This window comes from Nanorana parkeri, unplaced genomic scaffold (assembly GCF_000935625.1).
Source record: "Nanorana parkeri isolate BGI_ZX_2015 unplaced genomic scaffold, ASM93562v1 scaffold543, whole genome shotgun sequence".
Classification (NCBI taxonomy): domain Eukaryota; kingdom Metazoa; phylum Chordata; class Amphibia; order Anura; family Dicroglossidae; genus Nanorana; species Nanorana parkeri.
The window spans coordinates 1,038,465-1,050,898 of record NW_017306811.1 but is presented as its reverse complement, the minus strand read 5'-3'; the positions used below and the strand labels follow the sequence as shown (position 1 = coordinate 1,050,898).

The 12,434-nt window shown below is 42.5% G+C and overlaps 1 protein-coding gene across 2 annotated transcripts in view; it reads left to right on the top strand.

The window, feature by feature from the left end:
- The first annotated feature begins 2,200 nt into the window (after positions 1-2,200).
- The window catches only part of KCNIP4 (potassium voltage-gated channel interacting protein 4), a 478,128-nt gene continuing 467,894 nt past the window's right edge, over positions 2,201-12,434 (top strand). For both annotated transcript variants that reach the window (XM_018561754.1, XM_018561750.1), the window contains exon 1: positions 2,201-2,340. In XM_018561754.1, the coding sequence (XP_018417256.1) occupies positions 2,277-2,340 (64 nt within the window). In that variant the 5' untranslated portion in view covers positions 2,201-2,276. The remainder of the gene's footprint in view (positions 2,341-12,434) is intronic.

Sequence of the window (12,434 nt, the reverse complement as noted above, 5' to 3'; positions counted from 1 at the left end):
TGTTTCCTGGAAATGTGCAGGTGGTAAAACACAGAATGGTTTTATTGAAAACATCAGATAATTGTCTAATGGAGGAAGGCATCAACGGCTTGTATTTCATGTTGAAAGCATGCTGGTGGCTGTCAGCATGAGCCACTCTACAATTCCAAAGGGAATGGATGGCCTGCACATTATGGAATAACTTACACATTAGAACAACAATGGGTGTTATAGAAGCAACAAATCCTATTGTTGTCATGACTACAGAGAGAAATTGAAGAGTCATGAAACAGTTCAGTAACTGCATTATAACATAATGTATCTAGAGTGACCTTGGACCAATAAATGCTATGATATACACAAACAAGAAAACCATAATGACAGTAAACATACACTACATGTAACCCAGTGCAATGCCTTGCTGACAACTGGCCCATATACCCTTGTAAGTCAAACAAGTGGTCCTTATAGCAGGATTGGAGCACCCGTCTCCTTCAGCTGCCATTGAAGTGTTTGGATCATGTAATGTCCAGAGTGCAGTAACCAATGACAACTGTGAGTTAAATGATTTTGCTGAGCACCTCCATGGATTACATGTATTTATTAGAAAAGTACCAAGGACACCCATGGCTGGCTCAGGACTCTCTGAGGAGGGCTATATATAGACAGTGGCCGAAATTTGGAACCTTGTAATATACAGTATACATTTATCTCGTCTGTGAGAGTCTGGCATCATAAATATTAGTAACGGGGTGGACATACCTGCAGCACATAGACCTGCTGAAGGGTCTTCTGAGACATAGGGTCCAACTGTCAATCTATACACAGTGAATACATGGGGGGGGGGAGTATTCAACAAGGAGCCGAAGGATCCAGCCATATGTTCGGCTGATCCTTTGGCTCTCTTTGGCCGCCGGAGCCCTTGAGTCGAACCGAAGGGTGGCTGTACAATCTATTCACTATATATTCACTAGGGCAAAAAACTGGTCCTGCACAGGGACACCTTGGTGAACCTGTCAGCCACTGATTAGTTAATAGTCCCTTTAAAGCTAAACTCCAGACAGATAGTAAAAAACACCAATAAATGCAGTTGTGTATTTATTAAAAATCATTAAATATATCATTACATTCACTTGATGCCAGCCTGCCAGGTTTATATTGCCAATGTCAGCTGAGTCACTGTTAAGAGAGATTTTAGAGATTTCCCCTCACTTTCTGTCTGGTAGAGTAGGGTAGGGTTAGGATCTCCTGTGAGTGCCATCACTGCACTGTATATTAAGGTCTATACTTTTTATTAGGCTTCTGGCCCATTCCAGATAGGAGAGCTGCGAGTTTCATAGGTGGAAGCATAAGTGTATTTTTTTATGCCCCACTCTTCCCTTGGCCATTTATAGAACCCCATGTATTCATAGGATATAACTCTCAAAACAGAACATTTTACAGAAAAAATAAATTTAAAGTGTTTTTTTAACAGTAAACACCTTTTATTTGTTTTATACATTTACTCCCTAAATCCTTGTCAAGGTGAGGATAGCGTATCTGACCATTTGCTGCCTCCTGAAATGTCTATGTCAGGAATTCCAAGAGACAGTTTGTGAGATGCATGCGCAGATACTCTGCAAGCCACTGCCATTTCTCATAGACCTAGCTGAGACCATGGTATGTCGGCACATTCGCAGAGAGATGTAGCAGGTGCAAAGATACACTGCGGGTTTCTGGCAGACACCCTGCGAGTCTCTGCTAGTTTTATGGGACCTGGCAGGGAACTGTGGTACCCTGCACATGCACTGGATCCTGTTTCAAGATGGCGGTTTGGGAGTTGAGCCGTGCAAGAACTTTGCCTGCAAGGAAGACAACACTAGACTAGTAAGTATATTTGTTTTTTTGGCTGGGTAGGGCAAAGCCCCTAACCTTAACCCCAACCCATGAGCCTAATATTTATCCTAAATCAAACTGTAAGCCTAACTCTTACCTTGCCCCAAGTAGGTACTGGAACTACTTGGGGCAAATGTACTTCTGTCCCTAAGTGATAGTGTCTCTAATATCTGTTAGTTACACCTAAAGAGTTATTCAGTTTTGGAAACTTTTATCAGTATGTCTTCATGGTGATGAAAGTGTAAATTGACTTTCTTTATGAGAATATCCATTCGGATTCTCCTGTATCATCTTCCCCCTCCCTATGTAAACTGCACTCTCTCCTAATTCTATCAGGACAGGATCCACTTCTCATCTGTCCACACAGTCTATCAGCATCCAAGAGCCTTCTCTGCCCTGTACACTTCTCTCCAGGCTGCAGCATGGACACAAGGAGAGTGGAGACCATCTCAGGTCGGCTGGATGAGGGAGAAGTATCATCAGGCGGTAGGACCTGAGGCATGCCCTTACTGCATGCTGATCCATACCTTTATTAATACATCCCCAGAGGCTGCACGAGAAAAGGACATTGCTACTAAACTAGTGATATACCTGTAAATGCTGCTGGGGAAATTGCATGAATTGTTTTTGCTGGAGGGAAAGTAAATGTTTTTCTTCAGGTTTGCTATCGGGCATATTTGCCTTATCTGAAATGACACAGTACTGCGTGCCGTCCATTGATTTTTACTGAACTCTGCCTGGAACACTACTGTTACCAGTCACCAAATTTATTGGCTTTTAAAGGATCAGCTTTTCTATTAAGGCAGAGAAAAGTATACCTACAATGTGTAACACAGAGTTTATACCAGAACAATGGAAAGGCGCTTATTGATTAGATGCTTTGGGCTATAGTATTTTTCACATTGCTGTTTGCTTTATTAAATAACCTATGTAGTAAAAACATTTCATTTGTGGTCGCTGGAAACTTTATGATTTATGATGGGTTATATAGTGACATTTTTTACTTGGAGTTTAGGAGAATTCTGTCAATTGTGGAAGTAAATCATAGTATTGTAATAGTATGTAGACATTTCTAAAAGTGTTTTATTTATGTCGGCACTTAACTGCAATATTTACAAAATTAACATTACATTTCCAACATCAAAGCAGAAAGTTGAAAACTCTCCCTAGATTTTTCCCTCTGTGACGCATAACTGAGTACTGCTACCCAGGATGCTAGTAGTGGTGGTACCTGAATCTGACCTGGTATCAGCCTCTAGTGTCCCCTGCACAGCAGGGCTGAAGTGTGAGAGGAAGAAGCAGTACATGAAGCCAATTAGTTAATGTGCTGACAAGAAGCATATTGATAGAAGGAAAATGCAGAGTGACAAATAGATGAACTTATGACAGTGCAGCTTCTGCTTCCACTAATCAGTCACAGGTTGGGATGGGTCCAGCACAACCTGGGCTCAGAAAAGTGGCTTAAATAATTCTGGGCATCAGACTGCTGACATCTAGTGGTAGAAAATAGTACTGCAGGGAAGTCTGTGGATTGAAGCTGAATATTGTAGCAGAAGCTGTTTTTGTTATTTTGTCTTTGAATCTTCATTGGTTGCATGTACCTGTGTAATGTGCTATTCATTTCTATCTTGTTATTTCTGTCTAGTAATATGGTTAAAATCTAGATGTGTGTATTTCAATCAAGCCCTACATCATACAAAACTTTTCTAGCACTGGATAAAGTGGAAAAGGGTTAAAACATCAGTTAGGTTTATATTTTTGTTCACCAACTAGGAATTTTTTAATTATAACTGGTTTTATTTGACATTGTTTTCCTATACAGGAAGTGAGAGGAATCTCCCTAAAGTGGACTTTAACCCTTTATTATTAAAGAAAGGCTTTTGGCAGCAGGGGGGTGAGGCATTGGTACAAGGTCTGTAGAACCACTGAGTTTGGATTATGCCACCCTTTCAATGCTATATAACCATATTGTAAATAAGGGGTGGATGAGTATGCACATTATTGTACAAATCTTACACAATCTAGAACAGTTCCATTTATGTGATTGTATTGTGCCGTTATTGTAACTATTTAGCTGGATTTTGCTTAAGGCAAGATTCATACCTGGGAAATTTATCGCCCAGATTTAGCCACGCAATATCGCACAAAACAGAGATTTGCATTCAAGTCTATGGAATGGAAGCTGTCCACGCCTTTGCGATTTGCAGAAATTGTCTGTAGCACAAAAGGCCAGGTTCACACCTGCGCGATCCGGGACAACGCGGCAATCGTGCACTTTACCACGTCGATTGCCATGCGGTCACGGAGTCGCCCACGTGAACGCACTGGCGGTGCCATTATCTACTAATGGCACCCCAGTCGCTGGCAGGCAGATCATCCCGGATCAGCTAGGTTTGCACCTGCCCAAAAGGTGCAGGAGCTATTTTCGGGCGTTTATTGAAAGGTTTGGGTCCCATTGACATCTCTATGCATTGAAAACCACGCGACAGCCGCACAGTTTTGAAAGCAAGATCGTGAAAACAAAACCGTGCGACAACAGCACGAACACAGCTCACCAGCTCAATCTCCTAGATGTGAACCTAGCCAAAACACCAAAAAGTGTGGCCTGATACGTTACAGATGCTCTAACAGCTGTCGGCACATAATGCTCTGTAAACTCTTGTCAAATGCAACTTTCCCTCTTGATAGGCGTTTTTAAAGCCAGTTTCCTGATTGGTTAGGAAGCCAGGCTGCCTAGGAACAAGTGAAGTCGGCTTCATAGCCAATAAGGAAGTCGGGAGACGGGTCATGATGTGCCGCCCGCCTTCCTGATTGGCTAGGAAGCCAGCTTCACTTGATGGTTAAGAAGCCAGGCTTCTTGACAAATCAGGAAGCTGGACGGCACCTCATGACCCGCACCCAGCTTCATGATTGGTCAGGAAGCCAGGCATCCTCGGCAAGTGAAGGCAGTGTTTTTTTAATAGAACCCCGGTTTCCCAGGCAATCAGGATGCTGGACGATGAGTCATGATCTGCTGCCCGACTTCCTGATAATCGGGGCACATGGCACTGTTATCGTTACTCGGTATTGGCGAGTACCGAAATAAATATCGGTACTTGTTCTCGATACTGAAAAACCGGTATCGGTGCATCCCTAGTAAATAGATTATCAATATACTTCTGTGAAGTGTAATTAAGAAAATACTGATATAATCAATCATGAGTTGAGCGGAAGTACAGACTGTTGGCTTTCTATTGCGTCTGTTCGGGGGAATGGAGCTAATTTGCTTACTAAATTCTTTTACGTTTCTTCAAAGTACATTAAGAGCTTTGTTTCTCTACTGAGCTGCTGTGTAGAGGGATGTCATTTCTGGTAAGAACTAAGCATATCATCATCTTCTTTTATTTCATTGCTTTTCTTTTCCTAGGACCTGAGTATATCCTTCCTTCTAGACTGCTGTGGCACATAATAGTAATAATGTATTTGTGTGGTCAAGGAAGCCACTGAGGGCATGTAGTGACATGAAAAAGCACTGCAGGGGAAATCCCTGGATTTAACATGAATATTGCAGTAAAAGCTAGTATTGTTTTGTTAACTTTTAATAGGTTATTCATGGGGGTCACAAATTGCATATAAATAACTAGCAGTTATTGAAATTGTATTGAGCTGTCCCTGGTTTTTCAGAAAGGTGAAAATGCTAGTTTTTCATTCATTGGTTTGGAATCCCTGTGTAGATAATCTACAATTATTTTGCCCCTTCTGACCCAGTATTGAAATTGGTCACACATTGCCAAAATGATAGTGTAAGAAACTCACCGTGTTCCGTCCCGGGATCGCGATCGCATGCGCACAACGGGCCAGGGCTGCTCCGCTCGGCGCACGCGCATGTCGGACCTTGGCTTCTCCTGGCGCAGGAGGCCTTTTAAGACGCGGCCAAATAAATCTTCGGCGTCCTACTGTTTGCAACAGTGAACACCGAAGATTCACGCTCTGCAACCGCAGACCGTTCAGGCGGACCCATACCTGCATCACTACAGCCCCACATCGTGGGAGACCCCCACACTGAAGGAGCGCCCCACACCAGATTGACAACCAGATCCTGGATAACTTATCTCCTTGGAACCAGATATTACTCAGCCATAAGAGCACATAGGAGTGATCCAGATCGAGGCTTCCAAATCGCAAGTATCTGGGGCAATACTGCCATTGCTGATAATCTGATGTGTTTTCATAAGATGGACAATTCAAATCTATCATAACCAAACAGTGTATATATGCATGACTGTAAAATCACTGCTTCCACCTTGTAATGTTATGCAGGAACTGCACTTGACTTTCTAAAGGAACAACGTGTGTACTCATTACCTTGGTAACTACTCATTATATCATATGTAAATCCTAACACATTAGAACCACTTTGGGAGTAGTGTATTGAACCAGTGTAGTGCAGTACCAGTGCTCACCATTGACTGTCCTTCCCAAGTTAACCCCATCACATCCAGCGTATACAAATTCCCATACCCTTGATTCCACGGTTCCACATGATGTTAATGGTCTCAAACACTTCTCTAAACTGCTGAGAGAGTTTATTACGAGACCACTTACTGAATAAACCGTGAGGTTCCCTCTCCGCAGTTGCGATCCTAGGCTTGCATAGCAGAGTTGTTACAGATAGAACATATAAAGAGATGAACTTGATTTTCTAGGGTTTTTCGACTGAGTTATGTGAATGATCAAACTGAATTAATACATGTAGTTCTCACCCCGGATGGAGCCACTGGAATACACGGGTCTTCCTTGCCTGTCTAGAGATTTCAGCAGACTGCTGCCCCAATAGCACCTACTAGCCCTCCAGTAGTGACTAACAATGCTGAAGTCTACACAAACGATGCAATGCTGAAGAACATTATTGTAGAACTTCGGGAAAGATGGTTGGGGCACAGGACGCCCAGGTTGTAGTAGACACCAATAAATGATACTTGTTGCCTTCACAGAGAAGCCCATTTGTGGCAATCTGTGTATTAAGCTCCTGGCTGTGCAGTACTTGAATCAAACTACTAGTCCATTCAAGAATAGACTATCGGGTTGCAGCAGAGGATCACTTTTCAGGCTCCCCACAATTGGTGAAGTTGCACTCTTCATCCTAAATTTCACTTACTAGGCCCCAGGCTCAGGCCTCAGTATGAACACATGTGATAGCTAGGCTCCAAGCCTAGCCAAGTCAGACAATCCATAACAGCCTCCCCTCAGACAGGAGCCTGGGGAAGGAAGAGAACCTCACATGGTCTGCCCCGAATATTTATGTCCTCTCCCAGCATGCACCACTGGCCATGAACCACCTAGTGATTGGCTAGGGGGACATAGATATTCATAACACATAATTATTGGTTGCTTTAAACCAAATAAGCATAGACTCTTCAGGATCAGACAAAAAAGACACTCATGCTTATGGCAGGGTGGCTATATATACTTTTACTTTGTTTTCCAATTTTAGCTGTTTAGTAGCAGCCAGTGTGAGTTTGTATGACCCATTGTATTTAACTACTGAAATCTTGTAGATAATACATTACATACATTTAAGTAAGCTATCCATACTCTGCTCACTTATTACCCAATATAGCAAGGATCTGTTTGATGCTGTTGCCACTGCAACACCACATGCCTTGCCCTACTCTACCATGCTGGTGTATGCATTCTCCCCCTGGCTAATTCCATCTGTGATACAAAAACTGGAAATTTGCCCCCCCATCACCACACACATGCCCTCACTCCATACACATGATGTTTACCTGTGGCCACTGTTCTTTGAAACGTTGGCTCCCCAGGAATAGGGATTTGGTTCATGCTGCTACCATGGGTTCTAGTTGAATCCTCAGGATTTGTGAAGTTCACAATTTGCAAACTTCTAGACAGATACTCCATGGGTTTGCCATCAGAAACAAGAAACAACCTATAATGAAGGAACGTAGCCTCTGCCTCTGGTCTGCTGAGTCACAAAAGCCAGTAATTTAAAGGAAAGGATACCTCAGCCCCCTTTCCACAAAAGGGTGGACTCACAGCAGCCATATTGTCAGTTTGTACTGGAACTGTTAGGGTGAGCTGACAATACTATGTACAGAGAGATACTATTCTTTAATAAGTAATATTTGTTTCATGTTTTGGCATTGGTTCATGTCCCATAGCAGTGCCCAGTTTTACATGCTTTTTGGTTCAAAATCCCTACAGTCAAAACTGAATTACAAGATTCACCTCTTAGACTTCAATGGGGTTTGCCACAAACAAAGTCACAACCTAAGAACTTTAAACAAGATTCAGGAAAACTGTTCCTATCAATGAATGAGGACATTTTCCCATCAAAGCAAATGTGATCCACAAACACTGTTTAACAGTAATATATATTGTGTATGTAGAGGTAACTTTGCAGACTTCTGCTGTGAGCTAACAGTGCATGAAATAAAAGATGTGACATTGTAACAGATGGTGTATGGATGTCACCAGCACTCCAAGTATGACAGAATACGTCAGGCTTAAAGTGAACCCTGCGCGGCCCCGAAAGCGCTTGTTTCCACTTTAAGTGACTTTCAAAAATAAAATGAAGATTCACTAAAATCTTGACGTATTCTGTCATACTTGGAGTGCTGGTGACATCCATACAACATTATATCCGATACGGCGCCATCCGTAGTCATTGCGAGCACCCATTTTTCCACATGGGAAGTCCGGTAAGGTGTGCTACAGGTCCTTGGACAATTGTAACAGATGGAACACGGAAATATTCACAGTCAGGACCTTGATCCAGATCTTCTATTCTTATTCAGCCAAAATGCAATGAAAAGTTATTCTGCCCACTATACGAGTATTTCAATCTAAAAGTGAGGCAAAGTTAAAGACTCTAAACTCAGGAGTTCAAACTAAAGCTGGCCATACACCTTACAATTTATCTGCAGATTTTCTGTGGTCAGATGGAAAAGGTGCAACAGATTCCTCCATCTACACTTATGAAACTATATGGATGGAGGAATCTCCCACTGGGTCAATCTGTTGCACTTTTTCCATCTGACTACAGAAAATCTGCAGATAATTGTAAGGTGTATGGGCACCTTTAGAAATACATTCAAGTACCCTAACTGTTAACAAAAATATATCTTATTTGTATATCACTCGGCTGTAGATCCTCAAATCATCTCTGAATTTGTGCTGACACTGTCCTTCCTTCTGGAGGGTGACTACTTTTATTCACCATGTTCCCTGTGTATGTAGTAAAGTAGCCACCATGCCAAGAATCTGACTTTCCTCTACTGTATACTTGTTCCAGGTCAGTTTCATTTCTGTAAAACGTTTGTTGGAAGCCTCCGATCTTGTGTTTTTCCTGTCAGTAGTTTGGAGTAAGGATGCCAAAACATATTGGGGGGAATTTATCAAAACTGGAGCAGACAGAATGTAGAGCCGTTGCCCATGGCAACCAATCGGCATCTCTCTTCAGTTTACTCAAGCAAGAAAATGAGACAGATAAGCTGATTGGTTGCAGTGCAAATCTGCTCCAGAATTTGTCTGCTCCAGTTGTGATAAATTCCACCATTGAGTGTAAGTCTGCAGGTGAGCATATTAAAAGGACCTGTGCACCAGCAGCAGAGTGACTGGCTACCTGTGGCACACTCAAGTGGTGGTACCCTATACTCACACACACAGAGGAAAGACAGGGCCAGGTTAATATATTCTGCTGAAAAAATGCAGTACACCGACCATCGCCAGGAAGACCATCCATAAGCCACAACCCTTCACTACGCATCTAGTAGAGGTTGCCCCGTTCCAGTCAGGGAGTCCAGAAGACTATATAGAAAAATAAAAAACAACCGGGCGCCTTTCCTGGTGCGGGTAAAACCTTTTTATTCAATAACAGAGTAAACAAAAATATACTCACAAATAAGGCATTATATAAAAGCATCAAAATAGACGGACAGTCCTTGATTGAATAGCTGCTGTGGATATTACAGATGGAGATTTCCACTGCTAATGCTTAGTGCGCTTTCTGGGACACATCCCCTTCCTCAGACCTTAGTTGACTGTGAAGTCCAATTAGGGGGCTATAGGCAAACTTTAAGATGCCTTGAGTGCTACTTGTAGCTTGATGAATCAGGGCCTGGAACTTTCATCATACATTAGATTGTGTCACTGTATGCTAAAAACATTATGGGTAGCTTGGTGCTGACCCTGGTGAAAATGCTGCCCTACATGATGCCCTATGCTGGAATTCAGAAATCTGGCCCTGGAGATTGATTCAGAAGAGCACACACCACCAATGTAAAATAAAATACAACTGCTAGCCCTGGAGTTAGGCTCTTGTTGGCAGGTAGTGCTAATTAGGGGAGTGGTTTAGTCACTCTGCCAGAATACCAGTGTGAGAAGTGAGAGACATCAATCAGCTGATTGTGAGGAGGTCGCTTCCTTGTTGTCAAATAAAGAAGTCACATGACCACTGTTATCTACTGGCTCTATAGGGAGGCCAGCATAGGATCAATGTGTCCCCTGCCATGCAATCCGGGCACCATTTTGGGAGAGCTTGTGTCTAAGAGCTCACCCTTAAGTTGAAGCCCTGAGACTGGTGAAACAAACTGGTGGCTTCTTTAGAGAAAAGTGTAATCTAAGGCTGCACACTGGAAGTGCTGGCCGGCTGTTACAGGGGATACTAACATGAGGAGACTTAAGGTGGTCATACATTGTTAGATTTTCCTTCAGAAATTGTACACAAACGATCTTATGAATGTAAATCGAACAGTTAATGGTACAGCACCGGTTTTCGTTTTGCTAACGTGAACAAATTTTTTCGTACGGTCAGGTTGGAAAATGTGTATCTGACCAAACGAAATTCGATAAATGAGTAGGGATTTTGTTCGTCCAAAATCTCCACAAGAAAACAGCACATGTGCAAAAGAAAAGCTGCCTATGTCAAACAAATACTTTCTCTGCATCGGTCAAACGAATATTTCCGTCATTCGTTGAAAATTGGTTGGTTGGTATGGCTAATGAACTATTTCCGAAATCGAGCATTTGTGGCAGCAACAAAACAAAAAGAGTGTACGGCCACCTTTAGGCCGCACCAGAAGCTTAAGAAAGTGCGCTTCATGCAATTTCCTGAATGTAAACCTTACTCTTTAGTTCTACTTTACTTTTTGCTGTTGCATGTTGCTTGTTATTCAGAGGTAGAATTGCAGAAGGACACAGTGTTCCTGTAAAAGCCTGTTACTGTCATATACAGTTCTTTAAAAGCAACTACTGTGTTGCCTGCTTCCATAAACCTAAAAGTGAGCACCGACCACCAGGGCCGGATTTACTCTCTCTGCTGCCCCAAGGCCAGGTTCCTCAATGCACCCCCCTACCCGCCAAATTCCCCCCCACCCCCATCCCCCCATAGAGAATGGCAGACCTGCAGGCTGCATACAAAACAAGCTGTGGCTTCCCCGCTGTACATTTAGCTCTGCTTGCCCAAAGCAGGGCTAAATGTAGAAAACAACGACCAGGAACTGCATGTCCTGGGCATCGGGAGATAGGAAGTCCACACCCCTGCTGCCCCTCTACTCCCTGCTGCCCAGAGGCCAGGTCTTGGTTGGCCTTGTGGGAAATCCAGCCCTGCCAACCACACTCTCATGAGGAAGGCCCCCCATAAAAATGAACAGGAAAACAGCAAAAATCGAAGCTGCCACATCACTGAGCGCTGATCTGCTGAGCTACAAGTATTTGGCTCCAATCATCTCTCTGAGTATCAGACACTGGAGCACATGCTCTCTACCCCTTGTGCATTCTACATTTACAAAGCTTTTGATTACGAAGGCAGACTTCATAAATTGTTTACAAGCAACGACAGCCTGCATATACTGTTGGGCTCATGTTGTAATTTCTAAATAGGAACAAAACAATTTTTTGCTGGGTATTTCACTATTTGGTACAATAGCATTAAATGGAAATGGTTGCTGCTCCTTTAGTTGTGCTGCAGTAAATCTCACTGCTGGTGGTCTGGCAAATGATATACGGTAATAAAAACATCTTTTTTACAATCCATGATGATTCATGCATACACATTTATATTTCATTCCTTCAGATGACAATATTTTGGCTGCATTCTTATTGGTAATAGTATATTGTATAATAATAAATAACGTTGTTAACTAATATTGTTGTCCTTGTACTGCTGGCTTCATTGAGGCCAAAATGTTGATTGAAAGGACCACAAGAAGAAAAAAATACTGCACAAAAATGGATCTTATAGTGAAAGTGCTTTTTGTTATACTTTGGTATGACTGTATGTACTTGACACAAACTAAAGTTGTCAATTAAACTATATTCTGTAGAAGCTCACATTAATAGTAGTCTATCCATTGTGGTCAAATGGACCACAAAACTGTGGGCTTTCTTTATTAGCAGTGATCTCGGCATTCTTCAATGGCGAAATCCAATCTCTATTGTGCCGGAGTGACGTAACACCCTTTGCAATCTTACTATGGCCACACTGATACTGAAGAGAAGCTTGAATGTCTTCAATGGGCAGGCATGGAATTTCCTTGTGATGCCAGTTATGGGTTGCTGCTAATAGCCAAGACGTGAAG